Raw genomic sequence first — 23,400 nt, forward strand, 5'->3', positions numbered from 1 at the left:
TCCTGGATACCACAGTTGCCATGGATATTACAGGAGTGCACAAAAGCAATATGCTCCATTTCATGCAGAAATACACAGCTCTCTATTCCAAGGGACAGCTAAAAATGAGGTCTTTTAAGAGCTCAGATTTTCTCCTTTCTTCTCTTACCTTTTCTATCTCCAAGTCAATGTTGTAGAGAGTCCTCTGAAGACGAAGGTTAACCAGGTGGATGATTCTGTTCTCCTCTTCGGGGCTAGGATGGTCATCATTGTCCACTAGAAGATGGCCCTTCTGCTCTGCCAGCACAGCTTGCTGTCCCTCATTCTGCAGCTTCATTTTCTCTTTCTTGCCCTTGGTTACTTTCTTGTCTTTTTTCACTTTGGGGGTCAACTTTGGTGAGCTCTGGACGCTGGCATGGGAGAAGTCCCAAGCCAAGGTAGCATTTTTCACCTCTATCGCGGTGTGAGGATTGGCTGGTTTTTTCTTTATCATATGAACCTCTTCCATTAGAAATAAACTCTGATAGGAGTTGTGAGAGAGGTGTAAAGATGAGACACCTGATCAAGACTGGGAGACAAGCCTATGGCACACTCACGCAGCAAAACACATCAGGCTATACAGTGGGAGAAAGCTGAAGAGCAAAAGGTAGCTCATTAGTGTAAACTAACTCCGGGCCTGCTGAGTGGCCAGGGCATTCCTGGATGTGGTGGAAACACTTAGATACACTAAGACTTTTAAAGAACTGCAGTGCTCTGGGTGCTGTGAGAGGAGCTCATTCTGTCAACACTGTTTGCAACTACCACTCTGCAATCTCCAGATACAAAACACGGGAGTAGAATACATGGGTTGCAGAGATGTCACCATGAGCAAAAGTGACTGACTTGTCCTGAGCACCAGCTCATTACAGAAGATGGAATGACTTCAGCCTTTACCCTTCACCTCTTTGGTTGGGAAAATGCCATCTCACACAAATTTAGAAATGTAGGGCTGCTTGAGAGTAAGCAAGCCACTAAGTCCATTGTATCATGTTTTCCACCACATCCATCAGTACTTACAATCAACACAGATTAAGAGATTTTTCACATAATTTAGTTACAAGATAAAATGGTTTCCACTTACATAACTTGTGTGTTGAACTAAGCAGCCTGTGACTACAGACTCCTTAACTGTCAGCCTTATTTTACTCCTGAGATTGCTATGCCCGAATCACACATTCGTAAGAAAGCTCATACTCATTGCAGACTCAAAACATTAGTTACATTTTTATTGTGATATTAGAGTAACCCCACCCCATGTCACACACCTGACAGAAATTACAGTTTGCAGACTTGAACTGGGAAGTACTACAATTTCCACTCTTCTCTTCCCCTAAAAATTCCCTCTAGTACAACTGGACTTAGGAAAGCTTGCTTGAGGTTGACCCAAGAAGAAGATTGAACAAAAATGCTCAGAAATTAATGGGATCTCTCAACCATTCTGCAGATTCCATTCTTCTCACACCCAAATTTGTTTCCTGAATGCATTATACAGAATCCATATAACTTAATATTATGGAATCCTATTTGGAAATTTCTGCCATGTGCAATAGTGGTACGTGCTATTGTCTACAAGAGAGAAGGCAAAATAAAGGCCTGTCTTCTGAGTTCATACTAAAGTACACAGCGTATTCACAGCAATTGAAGGATGAAATAGGATTGTTTCTGTTATCTGGGTTTTAATTTTCTGCCATAGATTTTCTTTAGTCAGGTCACAATTGTATTTTATTCGTACAATGGAACCAGTATTTCAGTCACAATATGCTCTGGAAACACTAAGCCTCAGTTTTTCATGACTACAAACAAAAATTTACTAGTTTGTGCAAAGTCTGCCCACATAGAACATAACATTTTCAAAAATAATTTCACTGGCAAAATGTGGAATTTCATTGTAGACAAGTTGCACTGCATTTTCATGCAGATGGTCTTAAGAGAGTGCAAGAATTACTATACTGCAAACCGTATAGTCCTGAATCCCATCTCTGACAGTGGCCAACATCAAAATCCTGAAAACATTGACTGTTTTGCTTCCCACACCAGTACTAACTTAAAGCTCTAATATTCCTTGACTGTGTTTATCCCTTGACTGTTTATCCCTTCTGAAGAATACAATAATATGGAGTGCTAAATGTACAGAAAGAACTCCTCATACAATAAAATAGCATCAAGTTGTTCCACTAGCATCTATTATACACATACGACACTCCACACTAACAGCTAAAACTGCAAAACTAAAGGACAGCTTACCTTAAATCTGTCAACGGAAACAGATGCCTCAGATAGAGACTTCACTGAGAAAGGTGTTACTTTTAGAGCAAAAGTCATTGAATTAAAGACAGTGACCACTGTGAATGCCTAAAAAAAAAAAAAAAAAAAAAAGTGAATGACATTTGGATGCAATATACTTAACTAGCAGTTCCAACCTTCTAAAGGTTGAATTGCCATAGCAGCAAGTCAAAGACATAGAAAAGGTCCACAGTCAAAGAATAACCATTTAAAGATTCAAAGTACTCTGGAATAGCAGAAAACAGTGCATCTACCCAGCACTTTGTAACAGAACAAATCTTCAGTGTTAGTAGATCCAATGAAAATATCAGACAGCAAATCCTGCATTAGCCTATTACTTGTGAAGATCCATCTTCATATCCTATTTTAAGTCACAAGGGAAAACAAATCTGTACTGTCTGCATCCAAGCACACTGAAAAAAAATATCCAGTAATCCCAATGTCCTAACTGAATAGCAAAAAGAAGCGCTGGTTCACATTCATCTCAAAACCTGTTCTGAGGAAGGTCAGGGCTGCAACAGCACAGAGAGTTTTTTGTGCAAAATACATAACTACATCTGCTGCTGTCACAGCCACCAGATCACCATTTTTGTGAGCCTTAACCTGGCCTGGCCATGCAGGCAAAAAAGAATGAGCTGGAGAGAAATGACTTAACAGAAAAGCTACTGTAGCAATGCAGTAAATAATATTTTCACCACTGCAATAAGCTTACCTGAGCTGCTGTAAGATCGTAGCCAAGGATCATATGGACAGAAAAAGTCACCACACTGGCAATGACTACAACTATGGGAGCCACACCCACAGTGATGCTCTGGAAGTAGCCTGCACGCTCTAAGATTTTACGTTCTTCCTCACGAATCTCTAGAAATACGAATAATGGCACCAAATATGAAGTATGATTCAGAGGAATATGTATACTTATGTATACACTACCACAGCACTATAAACACTGAGTAAGAGAGACCTAACACTTTATGTGTTAGCAGTTATCACATACATGTCCCTATAAAAAGAGCAGAAATAGAGCAGTAAACTATAATGGTCTGTAAATCTTTATAAGCCAGAAGTCACCGCATTTTAAAAATGGAACAGTTATCATATTATTATCAAAAATTGGAACAAAATTTAAAAAATTAGGATTAGAGCAAGAACAAACATTATCCTAGAAAGCAAAACTTTAGAAAGCAGCAAGACCGTTTGTCTAACCCACCATGCATGACAAAGAGTGTGATGGATGAAAGAGTTGCTACACCACATGTAAATCAACATCTATGTTTCTAACCTAGAAGCATGCACCAAAGCAGCGAGGCATCAGCACAAAAGGAAACATCTGCAAATTGTGAACTCACTTTGAACATTCTGAGAAAATGGTTTGACCCAGGCATACATTTTAATGAACTTAATATAATTAAGAACTTCATTCATCTTTTGCACACGTTCATCAGTTGTTGATACACATTTTCTTCTGAAATAAGCAGTGAGGCGTGATACAAACATCTGAAACAAAAAATAACACCATGCAACATTAGTGAAAACTCAGAGCAAGTACATTCAGCCCCTCTGTATTACTATTCAAAGCAAATTTTCCATCTGAAATAAGGGTTTCAGAAACAGGCAAGAATGCTTTCATTCTGACATAAAAGGAAAGCTAGAAACATTCACATCCGTCCACCCCATCTGCACTGAGCACTAGACTGAGGACAGCAAGTCTAAACAAAAACAAAATCTGTGAGAATAAAGCTGTGGACTTTTACCAGTGTTGAATAGCACTAGATGCATTGCAGTTTCTGAAGCACAAAGACTATATAAACTTTAAGGTAAACTAAATTTACTCTCACAGCAAATGAACACTAGAACACATTCTAAGCAGTCTTTTAACCTGGTCCCGTAAGACGAAAGAAAAAGCTGGGCTTTGTGCAGCCAGATCCATTTCTACTATATACCTGCGCTAGGACAGTAAAACGTTATTAACATTTTTACTAAAACAATGTAAAGTTTTAGAGAACTGGTGAAGACAATCAAATGCCACTCTTCATTCCCCTTTTTAAAAAGGTAATTCCCATTATTTTAGTCCTTCCTATTGCACACAAATTACATCACAGTGGACCTGATGGTATTCTGCAGCCATGCTTTTTAAAATGTTTATTATGAATATAAAGATAAAAAGAGTTTTGGCTTGGACTAGCCTATTTCACAGCTGAGCAGAAGTAGAGGCAGGAATATATAGACAAGAGCACCCTCCCTCCCAGATGTAGCACTTTTCAACACCTATTATTGAATTCAGGAATGAATCTTGACCGAAACATGCAACACTTGGTCCCTGTAGACAAGATGGAGGCCTTTTGTCTTTCCAACCTCAACCACAAGCATCTGAACATTCTGCACTTTTATTTAGCTATAAATATTTATCTCAAAGTCAGATCTGCTAGCTTTCCTATTTCCATTTCTTTTTTTTTTTTTTTTGTACCATTTTGAGTTCCCCATTTCCAAGTTTCTGCTCCTCACATCATCTTTAGCAATAATTTCAATAATATGCAGTACCATAAACAAGCTTAACCTAGCACTTTTCAACACCTTTATTCACAACTATGCATATATCTAGCCCAAGAAAAATGAAGTAAGTCTTAATTCTTTATAACTTACCATTGCTGGGTAGAAGAGGATGAAGACAGCAGAGCCCAAGAAGCCTGTTGGGCCCAGAATAATTACATTATAAACCATTCCTAAGATGGCCACAATAGGGCCCCCAGCCAACAAACTGCCAACTGCTGCAGCTTCAAACATCCTTTGACCATCATTGGAACATACATTTATGAGCTGAAAAACACACAGAGCGGATTATTTAGATTTAAGGCACAGTTAATTCTCAGAGGAATATATTTACATAACTTTTCTCAGCCAGCAATTTCCAAAATGATACTCAGCTTACCTCGCCAAGAGACTTCTCCTTGATATTCTTCAGCTTGAGAATTTTCTTAAATGCCATTGTCAAGACAGCTCCACGCAGTCTAACCCCCGTGCGGTAATTCAAGGCCCACGTTAGCGCAAGGGACCAAGATCGCACTATTTCCGTCATAAAGATGCCAAAAACTAAAAACAAGCTGTACTGCAGGTTGGACTCACTCTGTTGGGTATACTCCAAAAGATGTTTCACAACGAACGCCTACAGGAAGAAATGCAAACTTGCATGAACACCCCATCATCCCAGAGGACCATGCAACAACTTTATGTTAAGTTAGAAACAAGTAGGCTACTTTGCTTTTAAGAGAGCCATTTGAAATAGAAAGCGTCTTCCTTCTAGAAGTAAAAGTTGTCAGTACAAGGAATACTGTAAAACAAAGCCCTGCTGAGAGCCAAGCACTGAGCCAAATTTAGTAAGTAAAGAAAGTTTAATTTGGAACCATATTCCTCGCGGCATACTTATAATCCTCTGTGTCTTCTAACTTAACATAAATCTGTCAGTTAGCTGAAAGCAATGCATTGTCATATAGAAGAGTTTTAAAATATAGTCACTACTTATACATCTGAGCACATTAAGAAACATTCCTTTATGTGACATTAAGACCTTTTTATTTTATCTTTGTTTTGCTTCAAACGTGCTTATTTGATAAAAAGGAACAATGTACCTACAGTTGTAGAGGGGAAGAGTGAGAAGGACATTTGCAAAACATTCCTGGAAATAAACATCAGCAGTTTAATAGTAAAGAAAAAAACAAGCAGAAAGCACAAGGTTCGCAATACCACAAATCATTGGGGGCAGGGGAAATGAAAAAGAAAACAAATTAACCATACGATCCCTCCCCATGCCCTCTCCCCCCAGAAACATAACACTTTACCTCAGGAATCACTTTTCAAATATCACCTGCAGAAAGAATGCAGCCCCCAGAACCACTGATTCCCACCTCCAGCTCTTTGTGGTCCAACGGCACATTACAACATCATACAACTCACAATCACCATCAATATTAAATACTATCGACTGAGAAACAACAGGCTTTTATTTGAAATAAAGTGCCATCTTAAATGGTAACATCTCACAAACACGGTACAACAGGTAAAGCATTGTATAAATGTACAATCTGCACATACAGGGTAATTATAAAGGGTTAATATCTAACAGTCTTAGCCTCTAACAAACTATAACTGAAACTACACACAGAATTATAAAAATACAAACACAACAGTATTTTTCATGAAGTCCAAAAGATGTCAAACTTGCAGGTGCCAACACGGGAGGCTTCTGAGGCTGCACAAATTCTGAAAACTGGTTTTAAAAGTATGCTATAGTAAGGCTTCACAGATAGCAAAAGCAGATTTCCTAGACAGCTTCTCAGCAAATGATGCTTTAAGATACTGGTGCTTTCGATATGCTAATACAGAGCAGAGAATTACCTTTGCCCACAACAAAAAGCAACCAAAAAAAAATTTTGAGACCAAAGAAAATATTTGAGAAGCCTTTCACATCACAGTTCGTTGAAGTCCTCTTGGCTAAACCAGGTTTTGCAAATAAGAGTTCTGTATAGTTTGAAGAGAGAGGGAAAAAACAAAACCCCACTATTTCAGCAAAGGTATTGAAAGCTACAGCCCAGCACCAAGTAACAGGAAAAAAATGGAGATCAAACTCATCTGTTCTGAGGAAAATAATTCTGCGTGTCAGAACCAAGGAAACATGCTGTAAATAATTTTCCTCTTTCATTTTCATAGGTGTGAATTAAAGCCAGATGTCCATCAGGTTCTAGAATGGCCACTGAGAAAATTTACATATCGATCCCTGAACAAATGTGAGCAGCTCACATTCACAGATCTATTGCATTCCAACTTTCTCCTTATTTGGATTTAGTTTTACATCCACTGTTTGGACCACAACTGCATACAGTTGGTTTGCAGTTACTAAGAAGATTACTGACTTCTTTTTCCAGTATTCAATCCCACATATGCAACCGAGTCACTGAGCATCGGGGTGAAAATGCCCCCTTTTTCCTCACGAGCTGTAACTCAGCATGGTCGCAGACAGCAAGCATTTTCTTGCACACCACAGCATTGCTGAAAGTCTCCAAGAGAGGATGTATAAAGAAAGCAGATGTTTCCTGGGGTCTCATTCCTCCCAAAACTTTTTAGTGCATTTTTTCAGCACTATTTTATAGAATCAGCATCTCCCGTGATGAAATAGAGACAAGCTTACATTATACCCCTTTTTTTTTCCCAGATGAAAGAAAGAGGAAACAGCAGATTAAAGAATTTTGAAAAGGGAATGGAAAAAAGTGACACAATTAACATTTACATCTAAGCACGTACTACTGCAATTCAAACTAGTTTAATGAAATCCAGCATAAAGTTATTTACAGAACAGGAAAAGTTGTAGTACAAAAAACTAAAACTGAATCTAACGGTAAAAAGGAATTCCTGTGACTATTACCGTAGGAGTTGGTACTAGCTGCTTGGCTGTCTTAAGCATTCTCATTGAATAAACTTTACCTTACCTTTGCTCTTGGCGTTGGCTCTGCCCAGCAGGACTGTCTCATTCTGACGCAGAAAACAGCCATCCTGAAAATTCTAAAGAACAGCTTCTGTCACTGGTCCCACTGCAGCGCGGGCATCCCCACTGCAGCCAGCGTGCAAAAACACGGGGCAGGCTGCAACTGGAGCCAACTGGGAAATCGGGAAACTTACCTCCAACAGCTTACCACTCCCCCCTCCAATAACTGACCAAACTGTCAAGCTGTACTCCACTAAGATAGCAAGTTTCCCCATCTCCCAAACAGGAAGAATAATAGCTCTGAACAGTTGCAAACAGGTACATTGTTCAGACCTGGAGTTAAACTATGTTCGGTAACCAAAAAAATTTATTTGTTCCTCAAAATGAATGTGAAAGTTTTGGTAGCTGATTAGACAGCAGCATAGATTCACTGAAGATAAATGGTATCTCACCTCTACTAGTACATTCTGATGGTTATTACAAGGCAGTCTGACACATGCAGCTGTCTCACCAGGTAATGGGTTTGGATATCATGACAGATGCAGAATTTATCAAAATAAATAAAATAAAAGGAAGACCCTTGAAGGATCTGATATCCCAAAAAAAAAAAAAAAAAAAAAAAAAAAAAAGGAAGTCTACAACAACTCCCATCCAGTTATAACCATCACAATGCTCATGAGCAAAGCCACCACTGTTGGCTGGCATTTCAAGGTCATGGACACTCATATTAGACTTCAAAAAATCTAATTAATTTTAATTAACGTTTAACTCCATTTTGCTAGTTTTCACCAACACAAGAGGTCAAGTCAAGTGCTTTTCCTGATCTCCCTTTTCACCTTCAGGTGACTGAAAGGGTGTAACAATACAAGAAAGCACTAACACTTCAGAGGAGACAGCATAGGCATATACATGAGGCATGCCATTTAAAAAACAGGGAGGAGGGATGGTAAAGACTCATTTTTTCATGCCAAATATTATAACCATGAGGGAATTGTTCCTTATTCAGAGAAATGAATAAGGTTGCCTGCAAACAGGCAAGGTCTATAGATAATTTTAAATTATCCAAATTGAGCATCAATTGCAACCATAGTTCCCAACCTATCCAAGTTGGTTTGCTGTTTTTTTCCTTCCCTTCCCGCTCTCATCCAGCAGCTTGGCTGAGACAGATCAAGATTACACTACAGAAATTAGGGATACCCTGCTGCAAGTTCTTTGCTAAAGATAAAAGCAGCTACTAAAGCCCTGTAGTGAAACAATGACAGAAGCTCTTCTTGGGGAAAGCTAGTGCTGTTAAAACCTTAAACATGATATGTTATTACCGAAATATGTTCAGACATTTTATAATTAATACAAGCCAAATTATTACCATGAAAACAATACCACAGAAACATTCGTTATTCATATTACATAAAACAAGGCAAACTTTAAAGACGTATAAAAAGCAGAAGAACATTTTGATAAGACATTTAAAAACTGGAAAACATTTTTAAAAAGACATTTCACCTAACAGTGCACCCAAGTGTACTTACCCAAGAAATGAACCTTCAGCTTACCAGCACACTGAAACGTGTACTACTAGCAGTAATACTGCTCCTACTCCTCAAGGGAAATGTGTAGAGAATAAATTTAGTCAAAATTTCAACTGTAAATCTGCACAGCACGTGCAACAAACAGGTGACAAAAAAAATGGTGTGAATGTCAAGTCCCATATGTTGTTATCTTCATTACGACCCACAGCAACAAACTGCAGCAGTTCCTAAAGGCAATAACATACTCTAACAAATTCTACATAAAATCTGTCTGACCGTCCTCTGTAGCATCAGGAAACACTATACTCACAGATTTCTGGAAACTTGCTACTTAAAAATGTAGCGCTCTAATAAAACTGTTTGGTTCCATCTCTTGAAGACTGTGCTATTAACGCCAATAGTCTAAGATTAGTGTTTTATCAGACTGTGTTTTATTACAAGATAAACTTACAGAATTTCAAAACAGAAATAAAATACCTGCATGTAAAAATTTTATGCAAAAAGACCACATACCAGTTAAGGAAGAACTTTAAACTATACTCAAAAGCAAAGAGAAAAAACAGGTGTGCATTTCCTCCAAGATATCTAAAGTCCCCCTCCCTTCTCCAAGAACTTGGCCTTGGTATTCAGCAACTGATCCTCCAGCTGTAGGAAACCTATCTTGGAATATCATATGACTCTGGAATTTTGCCCCAACATTTCTAGCTAGTCAAAACATTTAAGTGATCCTGCAATGAAACCTTAATATTTTACAGTTGGCCATGAGATGAAGCCCTCTGGGGTTGTTAAAAAAAGGATGGAAATTACTTACTGGTCCACTAAAACCCGCGAGCTGCGTGATCATCAGACACACTATGGAAATGATGAGTCTGGTGCGGCAGAAAATCCACACAACTCTCCGGAGAGAAGCATCATCGGGCCCACATTCTTTCAGTTCTTCCTGCCACAATCTCTCCAGCCTAAGAAAAACAGAATGCAATTTTCACTGCAATAAAAGGTACAATCTCATAGGCACATCTCTGTAAAAACTGTAAATACATGGTTTATTTTATGAGGTAAAGAGAAATCTCTGCATCTTGAAATATCTATATTGTGGTATTTGTACTGAAGAGAGGGACAAAAAACACAATGCCTTTTTTTTTTCTTTGCTCAGTCTCTTTGGCTATCTTAAGCTTTGTCTGGCAATCTGGCATTCTGTCTGGCTATCTAAGCTCTTATCACCACCTTTTTTTGCTGGTCTGATAGAATAGTTGTAGAGTTAAAAGCTGAGAAGAATTCTCATTAGCCATAAAAGGTTAATTTAATTGCAAGATTTGACCCTTATTCAAATCATCCTGGTTCTGTAAGTGTTTTTTTCTTCCATCATTTCGCCACAAGTTTTTTTTCAGTGTAGCCTTGATATAATGTTTTTAAATATAATTTAAAGACATGAGAAAAAACAGAAAAAAGTAATTGCAAAACGCTCCTGTAGACAGATTGAAGTTCACTGAAATCAGCAAGAGTACAGAAAATGCAGCAGGAGGAATTGGTATAAAGGAGGATAAAACAAAATTGCATTATGTCTGAGAAATACAGAACAAAATATCTGTGCTGCATATCTAGGACAATATTATAATTACCTGTGAACTTATAAAAAATGAAACAAAAAAAATAATATGGAGCAAAATGTTTCTACCTTCTACAATTGACATCTGAAGACTCGTGCCTTGACAAGGACCATACATCATCCATAAACAACTCCCCTTTCTTGTATGCTCTGTGGGCCAAAGGAGTGAGCCAGGAGAAGGTCATGCAGGAGAAAAGCCCAGCATTATCAACAGGGTGCTGGTGTCTAAAAGAAAAAAAAACTGAAATAAGTGAAAAGGAAACAGAATTGCAAATCATTGAGAAAAAACAAAGCCTACTCTCACTGAAAATACTCAAGAGTTCCAAATGGCCATGCAAGTTGCATTTGCCAAACAAATTCCAGCATTTCCAGTACCAGTCAGCAGAAATACAGATACAAATCTACTTTTTAGCTGGTTTGAAAAGCAGATACTGTATCAGTTCTCCTGCAGCCTCAAGGCTTACTTGGAAGTAGTCCGTATGGGTTTCAGCACATTCAGGCCATGGTGGTATTTGCCCTTGTGATGCTCTTCATCCAGCATTCTCAGCTGGGAATGCACGGAGGTATCCAGTGGGAGGCCCTCTGCGCGAGCAGCTGCTTCCAAGGCATCCTGGCATTCAATCTGCTTTTATAAGAAAGAACAGTCAGAGTTCAAAGCTATGCTTGAAGTCCAGGACACCTGCAACTTTACACCTCTTATTTCTGTAAGTCATTGCAACATCAGCCACTGCCATTTGATGTCTTAGAGGACGGGTTTCAGCCTGGTGGCAAAAACATGGAAGGCACACACATCATGGATCTGCATAATGTACATTAACACCAGTACTGCATCTGTGTAATAAATAGATCGATCTTGTGTATTGTCACAGGACCAAATGCTTCAGGGAAATGAAATATGATGGAAGAAAATAATAAAAAAAAACGCACACCATTAGTTCTTTGTAAATTTGGGGAATCAATGACTGGTTTATACAGTACAGTTCAGACTTGATGAACTTGCACCCTCTTAGTATAATCTAGATATTCTTAGCCACAGAAAAGTCAGATTATTATCAGAATACTAGTAAACTTCTTCCAAAATACCTTGGGTTACATCAAAAGAAAAATATGTATCATGCAAACTGGTATGTACTTTATCATGTTTCCTGATTTTTCTCTTTCTCCCTAAAGGCAACAAGAAATATGGCAATTCTTCCTGCTCCCAGCCATACATACTTCTCTGTGGCTCAGCAACTGTATTACCAGACATTTAAACGGCAAGCCTTATCTCAGGAGAGTTTTCCCACAGCCCTAGTAAAAGGCAGACTTTAAATTCTAATCTAACAGGAGAAAGTAAATAGCAATGATATGGAGAAACCAAAATTTTGCAGAGTTCAAACGAACCTTTCGATCAGAAGCTCGATGTGGCAAAAGTATCTGAGGAGATAAGCTCACTATCTAACGCTTGCAGAGGGCTCACTGCAGGTCCTGCTAACTTCATGGGCCATCTATTGCAGAGTCGTGTTATCTGTTTGTTTTCTGGTTCTTTGAAAATGAGTTACTTTGTGAACTCTAAGGTAGAAATCTCCCTGTCCGTTTTGTAAACAGAGATACCAGAGAATCTGTAAAGATCATCTCATCCCACCACCATGCCAAGGTACCATGCTTATCCTTATTAGCGGCCTTCCCAGGACAAAGTTATTTCATTATTATTATTTTTTTTTTAAACAACTGTAACTGCCTTGCAGCCTCCTAAGAACACAATACCCAAAGCCTTAAATGGCCATCAATAGCCAGCAATTGATTCCTAACCTTGCATTGCATAGTTTTTGTCAGAGACTTAGCCTGTCCTATGTTACTATCCAAGCATATAGCACATTAAGACAATTAGCTTCTACTCATGCAAAGGGGCGAGAGCAGGAAATCGATAATGACAGTATAAATCTGCCCTTTGTTTATTTAACCAAGTGCTTAAATACTGCCTAAGCACTATTTAACAACTTTGTCAACAACCCATGGTCCGGGGCTCAAAAAACATGATCTAAATCTAAAGCATGATTATAAAACAAGCCAGGATAATTAGAAAACAAAAGAACACGACAAGATTCTGACACATGTTGTGCCTCAAAATATGTAACAAAATCGGAATTAAAAGATTTCTCAATTTCTGTTAAATTACTGACTCACTAAGGGCCACACCTCCTTACCAAATCTCCCCTAATCAGCATTAATATGGGAGCTGCCAAAGATGTCTCAAAGGACTCAGCAGGAGGGAAGCTGTGCACCACCACTTTCCTGGATACAGCAGGAGGAATTCATAGCTAATTGGCTTCGTTCTGCCACTTGCAAGACCCTCAGGCACATCTGCCCAAACACCCTGCCCTGTTGACAATATGCTGTGCCACAGGCTATTTGCAGATTCATTGTTTTTCAGAGCACACAGAAAGGGCCTTGGAGTCCAAAAGGAGTCTCCCAAATTCAAAAACATCAGGATAAATGTAAAGTTGTTCACCGCTTACAAGCGGGAACATTTTTAATAAGAAAGCACAACTGCAAGATCCTGCGTTTTTAAGCAGTCCAAAGATAATGTTCACTCACTGTGAAAAACAATTAAACTCTCTAGAGGTGCTCAACAGGATTGTCTTAGCAAATGTGGAAAATAAATTGATAAATTGATAAATGACTAGGGCACTGCCTCCTAAAGGCCTTTGCAATCTCTTGACACACGGGGAAGTATAAGCACAAACCCCTAGCTGAGAAGATTCTGCAACTCAGTCTTGGCAAAGCTGCCAAAATCCCACACGTATGATTATCAAGAAACAAACGCACCACCCTACTGTACAAGAAAGATTACAGTTTTGTGTCGAATTATAAAGTCTCCAAAGCCTACAGTTTAGCAGGGAGAAGTGAGACTCCTAAGCACTTCTACTGTGCATTTCTGGAGTAAAAGCTGAAATAGAAAAACAAGTCAGAAGCCCAACACTTAATTATATAAGTTTATGAACCCCTAGCCTTTTTTCAAGTGTTCATCAACTGATGATATCCTGAGCGCCTGCTTGCACACGCAGTTTTCTCAGAAACTAAAATTCTAAAGAAGACTTTAGCAATGTGATGGAACAGGCGCCAGCACTGCTCTTGAAACACGTGCCTCATAAATCTTGTTACTAGCTGCACTATCAAGGGCTTCTTGTAATTCAGCAGCTTCTCAGCATACCAGTAAAAGCCACGTAACTGGTACTAAAGCCCTGTATTAGTAACGCCAAAGTAATGTTAACAAAAAACAAGTCTAAATTAGAGATTAACACTAACCAGGAGAAAACAAACAACATTGTCATTTCTTAAAAAACAGCAGCTCACTACTCAGCATCATCATAAAGGCAAAAAGACAATGAAGAAAGCATGAACAATACCACACCACTTCCAAAACCTAGGGTTTGCCCCCTTTTTGAACACCAGTCAGTACCCCAATGCTTCAGTTCAGAAATGGTGCTATACTTAAAATGACTTTGTATGAACAATGACAGCAGTTAGGATGGGAACAGCTTCCACTCACGCAGAAATTTAAGACTTTTCAGCTAGTAAAGGAGAGGAACAAAGATAAGGTACTTGAGAGGCCCATAAAGTCGTGAATGACATGAAGAGAAGTAGGGAACGATCACTGGCTGATCTTCCAACAAAAGAACCTGAACACTGGGTGAAATTAATGCTATTCACACAAGGCATGCTTAAATTCTGAATTCCCTATCACAGGATGTTGTAAAGATCAAGCATATAAATGGACTAAAGATGGGAGAATTGAACTCGCACAGAAGAAATACATCACGGCTCACTTAAACATGTGACAGAAAGCAACAGAGATCGTTTCCCAGCATTTTATTCACAGATAGTGGCCCACAAATAGTTTCTGCAACCACAGGCAGCTTCTGACAGAGGGCAAGGGTCCTGCACTCCGCGTTAGGTAAAGGTGTGGCACACAGAGGTGCAGGCTGGTAGGACTGAACAGACAAGGGACTCTAGATGAGGAATACAGTTCAGCTTTTAATCCTAACAACAATCCCTGGCTGTACTCTATTGAGTATCCTGAGGAAGTATTGCTACACATATGATCTTGTTTTGTTCTTCTACCTCCACAGCCAGCAGTCAGGCAGAGAAAGCTAAGCAGAGCTGGTGCTGCTCCCGCAGCTCACCTGCCCTCTGACTGCCTGCAAATGGGGAGCAACAAAAGCCTCCAGCACCCACTATAAGGGCTCTCTGATACAAGGCCAAACTGGTCATAGGGATGGCACGCACATGTGGTGATGGGAGGCAGAGCCAGAAAGGGGCCACAGTTGAAACAGGGGTACCAAATTCATAATCTTTACAGCAAGATCATGTAAGAAGGTCGTGAAAACTCATAAAACCTAGGAGCCAAGCTGCCAAACACAGGAAGTCAGATACAGGCAAAACAGATGTTCTTCCTGACACACGTTTTCTATAGATTATGCAGAAAGGCAAGTGAAAGGGAAACAGCAGCTTTTTAGACATTTCCTTGTAAGCCGAGAACATGGGCATTTATTTCTGTGAAGATGGTGAAGCAGGTGAAGAGAACAGAGGCAGCTGTGCTATAGATGTGAAGGAGTAAGATCCTAGCCTTTTGCACATGCAGTCTCATATTTAGCAGAGACTGCGGCAATTTATTGGTTCAATAATTGTAGCATCACATGAGAACAGCAAAAACAGACAAGCTTGGAGGCCAAACAAAACACATTTTCCATCCCTTACTTCTCTTGCAGAGAAAGAATTTGGTTTGTATGCAGTCAACATACAAACCAAATCCCAACAGCCAAACAATTACTGTTTCTTCTGTAAAGGAGATGATTTTCCAGGGCTCAGATCACTGCAGAGAAGCTGCATCTCCTCTGCTATCCAACAGGAAACTAGAGCAGACACAGGAAGGTTTTTATTAGTCCTCACAGCTGACAGAATACAAAAGCTATTGTGGTTGATTCAGTATAATACAGAGTTAAAATTGTTTTATTCAAGTAAAGAACCAAGCTGGCAATGCTGTAGAATAGGAACTCCCACTTCTTGCATTTACAAGGCAGAGCTTGGAAGGCCTCCAAACTCCTACCTTCAAGTTCCCAGTAAGAAGAGGTAAATGGGAAGCCAGGACCAGCATAATACAGCTCAGGGCTAGTCAGGCACACAGGGAAAAGACGTAGGTGATCCAGTGCTTAAAACCTTCTCTGAATTAGAACTCTGTAGTTCTTTTTGAGGTAGAACTAACAGAAGTTGAATTAGTGTTTGAGTCATGATTTCAAAGCTAGCCTGAGTTTATGCATGCCCACGTTAGAGCAGAAGTCTCCCAGTAGCACTTAGTGTCAATGTTTGGGTACACGGCCTTGAAAAGATCACCACAGGTATGTTTGTGATGAGCCTGAATATTAACCACGTCTTGATGCACACAGAGTCCTTGCTGAGGTCAGGTACATTCATTTTTTCCTGGGAACATTGCTTATTTGACCTTGTCTTTGAATTCTGGCAAGTATTAGCCCTGAGGTGAGGTGTTCTAAACTCTTCCCTGGCAAACCCACTTATTCCTATAATCCAAGAAATGAGGTTCAGCATGTCACTTTTATTTGGGGATTGTTTTTTAAACAGCAGCTGTGTCCCTAGTCAGGCTTCTGGTGTGCATGAATCCACATCTTGTATTTCATATACAAACCAGTATGGGATTCACTCAGAGATGAGGCTGTACACTCATGCAGCACTGAAGCTGGACAGTTGATGCATGCTGTCATGCAGTAACAGCAGACCTCCTGCAGAACGAGAAATAGTGATCAGCCTTAACTGTAAGTTTCCCCTCAGAACTAACAACCCATACACATCTTGACCACAAAGCCAGGAAACACCTCAATAAGCAATCATACTGGCACAGCACAGGCTGAGGAGTTGGTTCCTGACTTGCTCAGGTAAGCTCTATTACCCTGAACCACACGCAAACTGCTGCTGTTCTTCCACTAATTCTTTCCTCAGGCCATACCTGAACTAGGTCACAAGAGAAGATATCAATTTAGGACAACACCAGGAAGATCCAGAAACTCAAACTGGTGTGGCATGAAACCACCAAAGAATGGGAGCACAAGCCCTGACATCATAACATTTATCAAGCCTGATACAGCCTTTCACTCAGTTCTCCTTCCTATACCAACACATGCAAGCGACACCCCACCCAATTGGCAAATGAATCAGTAATCTAAAAAATACCTCAAGGCTCCAAGCATAAGTTGACTGACAGACTTTTAACCTTACTCCTCAAATAGGATCAAAATGTAGATGGTTTGTGGAACAGCCTGGTCACAGCAGGATCCAGTGGCTACTCCTCAGCACCAGGATATGAGAGTTCAAAGACTAACAACCACCTCAGTGCCTCAGAGCATCAGAACTCCCTGCATGAACAAGTTTTGTCTCATTTCAAGTTCAGTTCTCCAGATCCATTAAATCCTCCTGGCACTACTGAAGTCTATGCTATTGAATTCCCATGACAGCCATAGGGCAGTGGCTCAAGCACTAATACGGAACACCACAGTGAAGGAAAGTTTGCAGTATCTCTTCAAAGGAAGAGATATTCCCTGCCCGCTTTCAGTCATGAGCAGACTGGTTTACAAGCCAGCTGTTGACAAAGGAACAGCAATAGACAGCAGTAAAAGACAATGGCAGCAAGTAGCCAGATTCAAGGCTTTAATTACATGGTTAAGATTTTAATTACATGGCTAAGATTTAGGGAAAGGATTAAAGACAGCTGACTAAGTAGAAGCCATGAATTAGCCAGAATACTGTTGTTCCACTAGCATGTCTCTGACCAGTGAAGAATTTTGCGTTTTTATTCCTCTTAGTAATAAGTGTAAGACTTTTCAGATATAGGTAGATTCCAGGTAAACTTTCAATAACTTGTGCTCCTTTCTCAGCTATCTGTACATAAATTGAGGCAGTCATGCAACCTCTGTGCTGTCCTCCAAGTGGTTAGAGGTTCAGCTTAAAATATTCACCAGGCACCCAGTCAGGGATCCCTTGTGTCAAATTAGAGAGTACCTGAGCAGCAGCATGAGAGAACATGACTAATCACAATAGTTTGCTTCAACCTTTAGATATAACATGGAATTAATGAATCTGTAGAAAGTAGCACGAATTTTTGCCTTTGCACAAAGTCTAATTGTGTTTAAGCTTAAGGGTAACAAATATTGGCAAGGTGTAGTTTAAAGTTCTGTTTCCCTTTGACACTTAAGCAGAAATTAGCATTTATAGAAAAGTACACCTTTGGTATATAGGCACTTGGAATTTGCCTTATTGAACTCATTATGTGAGCTTATCACATACTTATTGCATCAATGCCCTTACACTGCAGCAGCTTGTTCACAGCAGGAGAATATACTGAAGCAGGATCCACAGAGGATCATACCTCACCTAGTGTAGCCTTTCATATAAGGCTTCCAAACATCACAGGGCAATTTTCTTTTTACTTAGTAGAAAAGTAGAACGACAATACAGAAATTGGAAGCTTAAAAGCTTAATTGTTATCAAAATAGCTCCAGGAAATAAGTATCTCCTGCAGTCAGACTGCACATTACACTAAAATCTGAATTTCAAGTTCTACATTTAAGTCATTAACTATAAGAACTCAGATCTCATTATACATTTGTACCTGTGTCAGTTTGTTGTTGTTGTTTTTTTTTTTTTTTTTAAACATTATTCAGGTAATGTTTCTATAAAACTACTCCCTCACCTTCTACACAGCTATGACCTGAGAAAATCAGGTATCCAACACTGCATTTGTGTGCAGCCTATCATTAACAGATGGGAGATTCTCAAGCAGCAGGCAGTATAATGGCAGCTGTTAGAAGTTTCAGAAACACATCCAGATCTGTTCTTCCCTTGCACATCTCTCCAAGCACAGCCAGTTATACTGTTTAGCCGGGTGACAGTTAAAATGATTCTAACATCTTGTTCAACTGCAGTTTTACCTTGTCATGCAGTGAACACAGACATCAGCTCAAGCTACCACAGCTTCTAACCATAACCTCCGAGCCAGCCATTTAGCAATATCTTTGTGCAGAGACCACAAGAGCCTAGAGCCCCCAGTAGCCCACTCAGGCTGTGATTCTTAGCTTTGTGCTCATTAGGTCATGATTCGAAGATTTCTAGAAAATGCAGACACCCAGCAGCTTTGGCCACAACTAAAAGCTTGTAATTAAGTTGTCTAGAAAGGCTGCTCCAAGCATGGAGTGCTGAGGCATTAGTACCCAGGCTACATTCATATCCCTATTTAGGGTGTTCAACCCAGTTGTTCAGACACTCCAGATGTTCCAGAGAGGTTGAGAGGCAGAGCTGATCTGACTAGTGGACAGCCAGTGATAAATCACTTCAAGGCTACCAGTGCTTGAAGGATTTACATCAACTCCAGCAAGTCCTGATCACATTCCCTGTTGCCTGGCAAAAGCTGTCAGACACCTGAAAAATAAGAGATCAAGATGAGGACAGGAATATTAGCTGTGCTTCCCCTGCCTGAAGTTAGCAACATTTTTTCCTGCATGTTTCAAGTAACCTGAACAGCTCAGCAGTGCCCAGTGTAATGCAACAATATTAACTGGAGGCTTACCACAGGTGCTGTAGACAGTCACTATGTACCAGCAGCTAGAATCTAATCCCAAACTTTATATTCCAGTAACAGCTTGGAGTACAGTTTGCACATTCCTGCACTAGCATTAACATTATTAACATTGAGACTAGAATCTCAATAGTTGAATTCTCATAAACATCGCATATCATGAGAATAAGCTTTTTCCTCTCTTCTTCTGTAGTTGCAAATGGGATGGGGTAGGAGAACAAAGTACTTGCTCACCTGCTGTTCCATCAGAAACATGCACAGAAGTCTACATTTGAGACCAGGCTATTCCAAAAACACTTTCAGAACAAGTTTCCCTTCCTCATCTGTCATTTTATGGTATATTTGATGGACACAGTGAGGTCTGCCCTGCTTCTCAGGGCACACTGTTTCTGTTAGAAAGGAGTACAATTATTTCAGATACAACTTGAAGAACACAAGTGTTTGGGAACAAGAAGTCCTAAAGGTACAAGTATAAATCAGTATTTCAAAAGCGTCCTTTAATTTCCATTCACAGGTAAATTTTCATTCTTACAGGTGAAGTCTACTGATTATAGTGCTCAGCAGCAAGTACCTCTAGCAGTTATCTTCATTCAGAAGATCAGTGCCTCCATATACAATAACGCCAATTAGCATGGTATTATACATTGGGAACATGTAGTTAAGACTACTTTATAAGCTGTATTTTGAGGTCTCCAACAAAGACTTAAAAAATCAATTGTTAAAAGCATACTGCAGATACTTATTCATGAATAAAAAGCGTGTTTTTGAATTTCAGTCCCAGAGTGCCTAACTATTTCAGAGGTCTAAATTTCTATAGCAACTTTCCCATTAAGCACCAGGAAACGTTAGATTAGACCTACTTATATGGCAATGATTTCAATTGTTATTCTAGGAAGCTTGCTTAAAAACGTCCTATCTTTCAACAAAGTGATCTTCAAGGCTGTGACTGAACAGCATGTGAGCTTCTAAAGGAGAAATTGCAAGTTCTTTCCCACTATGGTCATGAACACCTGCTGTTGGTTTCTATCAGCAGGAAACCTGAACAAGTGTGGAGGTTTCAAGACAAAGCATGAAGCTGAATACAACCTTTACGTAAGACAGAGCAAGGTACATAAAAAGGTTTTGGGACCTTGGCTCAGTGGTAGAATAGATTTCACTTTCTAAAATCTTGACCAGGCAATCAACTAGTGTTGTCTACTTCAAGACAAGAAAGAGGTTTAAAAATACAGTAATACATGCAACAGGAAACTGAAGTCATGTTACTGATCAGTGACACGTCCATGTGGCCCTGCCAGAAGCTGTCACCCCCACTGGCCTTAACTGGTGCTCCTTGAGTAAGGCAGTTTTCCTTTACCTTCTTCAGAAGGAAAAATGCAGTTCTACCTCCCTCTGATCTATGAGGTACCTCTGTAACATGCTAGTTACAATCCTCAGCCAGGTTTTCTCCAGGAAATTCGAGTTCCACAAGCTCTCTCCATCATGACTCTCAGTTGCCCAAGTGAGAGTTCCACCACAGCTTAACCCCTCTATCTGCACCGCTGTCATCCTGCCCTCCCTCCTCACATCAACTTCCCACCATGTTCTGACACCAGTTGTAACAACATGTGCCCAATAAACCAGCTGAAGCATCTGACCCGATCCCAGGGCTCATAAAGGCTGAAGTACTGAAGGACATTGTCACTTTCCCCTTGAAGTACTGCCTTTTTTTTTTTTAAAAAACAGCTGAGCTACAGTTTCTATCTTTTATTGTTACAAGCAGAGAGGAAGCATTTGACTAACAGGCAAAGGTCAACCTCATAAAAGTGAAGACTTCACTTACCCTTGTTAAAGGTAGAAAATATTCTAAGAAGTGATAAGGCCAAGAAACTTGCTGAAACTAGAACTTATTTCAACTAAAGGAAGAAACAAGAATTTATTTCAACTGTACACAGAAGTACGAGCGCAATTTTGACAAGGTCAAGACAGCTCTTCTCCTTAGCCTCAATATTTTGCAAGTAAGCAGGGTTTAATCTCACTGACGTTCAGCAATAAGTTCAGTGCAGTTTATGGATTACATACACGCAAGCTATAAAGCTGGCAAAACAAGTAGTCCAAGTGTTTGAGATAAGTTAACTCAACCCAGCAATATCAAACAATGACTAAGAAGTAAGACCACAACACAGGGCCCATCTGTCAGAACTAGCCAGTTTCATTAATAAGATAATTTGGTTAATTCCTCTAAATAAAGTTCTAGTTAAGGACAGAGACCAACCTCTTTTTCCATCAGTAACCACAAATTTTACAGAATCCCTGCCTTGCAGTGTTATCTGGGCCTACCACCCTTAACTGTAGTCACTGGCACCAAAACAGGTTGAGGTACAAAGGCAAAAAAAAAAAAAAAGACCACAGCAACAGAGTTCAGCTGATAGGAACGTGCCTCCAAGTCAGATTTTAGTGTCATGATGTACAAGTACACAGGACTTGCTTACTTCCAGCATTCAGAAAATAAAAAACGCTGGTTTCATTTCATTCATTCAAAAGGTTTAGAGGTAAATCACATTACGAGGACCTTAGCCAGCTTTCAGGATTTTGTCCTCCAAAGTTAAAGCAGGCAGCACAATTAGATGATGCAGACCAATAAATAGAGATCCCGTGCCATGATTACTGCTTAACCCCCCTCCCACTGGTTGGGAAACATGCTGCCCTCCAATGGCATCGCTGTTGTCACCAGCAATTTGACAGTGCAGATTTGCTACTGGACAATGTACACTGGGTGACAAGCCAATGACATCAACATAATAGATGCTGTCGAAAAGCTGCGCTGTGACTCCGAAGGGCTCCTGGCTCTGCATCACTGCCTGCTCTAATGCAATCACTCTACCTTCCCCTGCACATCAGCGATAGTCTGCTGAGTCATAGAGCCTGTAGGGACACCAGAAGCTGCAGAGCCTGCGAGTACAAACCGCACTCTGCCTGCTGCAGAGCAGATCACTCCTACCTCAAAAAGCAGCAGTGCAGCACTGAGCCCGTATTCAAAAATACCCATAAAAAACCCTTGAAGCCCCAGTGAAACAAGGTGAGCTTGATCTGAAGTAAGTTCTGTCTCAGTGCCCAGTATAATGCAACAAAACACCATCCTTTTAAAAACAGTCTTCACAGTTCTTCCGTACAAATACAACAACTTCCCCCATTTCCAACCCTCCCGGACTAGGGCTGTCACAGGTAATCCATATAAAATGCCCAGGAAGGAATTTGCAAGCACCTCATCATTGCAAACAATCCAGACAGGCAGTACTGACCTTGGCTTCAGGCAGTTCTACATTAGCATTTTAGCAGGTTTTGGAAAGGTTAGGAAAAGGACATGAAGGAAGGTATTTCAATACATGTATTCAGACCAGCTAATATTATTAATCTTCTTTATTATTAATCTTCTTTAACCAGCATGGGCTCTTAGTTCCAGACCATATCTTTCACCATTTGTGTGGGTGTTTCCATTTATCTGATCATCTATTTGCCCTACAGCACTTAAGTTCTAGTGCATGCACTCTTTCAGTGGGAACAAGCTCTAAAAATTAGATGTTCAGAACAACACACAAGCTGTAAGCCAGTACTTATTTCAAGATCAAGCTCGTAAATTACAGAAAGTAATTATGACTGTACCATACCACATTAAGTGTACAGATGCATAAAAACAGTATTCAATACAGATTACTTCCATCCAGATGGAAAAAGTAACAGTCTTGCATCTAGAGCAAGCTAAACATCTGTCTCGGAAATAATCCTGAAGAAAAACATGGCATGATTAAGAATTTTTTCAGCTGCCAACACTGAATGGTGCATGATTTGTGCTGAGCTCTTCACGGTTCTCACACAGTTGTAATGATTC

General features: G+C 39.8%; 1 protein-coding gene across 4 annotated transcripts in view; it reads right to left on the reverse strand.

The window, feature by feature from the left end:
• The window catches only part of ABCC5 (ATP binding cassette subfamily C member 5), a 43,139-nt gene that overhangs the window by 18,552 nt on the left and 1,187 nt on the right, over nucleotides 1-23,400 (reverse strand). For 2 of the 4 annotated variants that reach the window (XM_084292069.1, XM_084292071.1), the window contains exons 3-11: nucleotides 11,377-11,537; nucleotides 10,982-11,137; nucleotides 10,118-10,265; nucleotides 5,231-5,464; nucleotides 4,945-5,118; nucleotides 3,651-3,798; nucleotides 3,014-3,162; nucleotides 2,263-2,370; nucleotides 149-499 (exon numbers count right to left, since the gene is read on the reverse strand). In XM_084292069.1, coding sequence (XP_084148195.1) covers nucleotides 149-499; nucleotides 2,263-2,370; nucleotides 3,014-3,162; nucleotides 3,651-3,798; nucleotides 4,945-5,118; nucleotides 5,231-5,464; nucleotides 10,118-10,265; nucleotides 10,982-11,137; nucleotides 11,377-11,537 — 1,629 coding nt within the window. Of the gene's footprint in view, nucleotides 1-148; nucleotides 500-2,262; nucleotides 2,371-3,013; nucleotides 3,163-3,650; nucleotides 3,799-4,944; nucleotides 5,119-5,230; nucleotides 5,465-5,927; nucleotides 8,304-10,117; nucleotides 10,266-10,981; nucleotides 11,138-11,376; nucleotides 11,538-23,400 lie in introns of those variants that run through there. The other 2 variants (XM_084292070.1, XM_084292072.1) reach the window with 2 other exon arrangements.

The sequence above is a fragment of the Netta rufina genome (assembly GCF_964035555.1).
Source record: "Netta rufina genome assembly, chromosome: 9".
Lineage (NCBI taxonomy): Eukaryota > Metazoa > Chordata > Aves > Anseriformes > Anatidae > Netta > Netta rufina.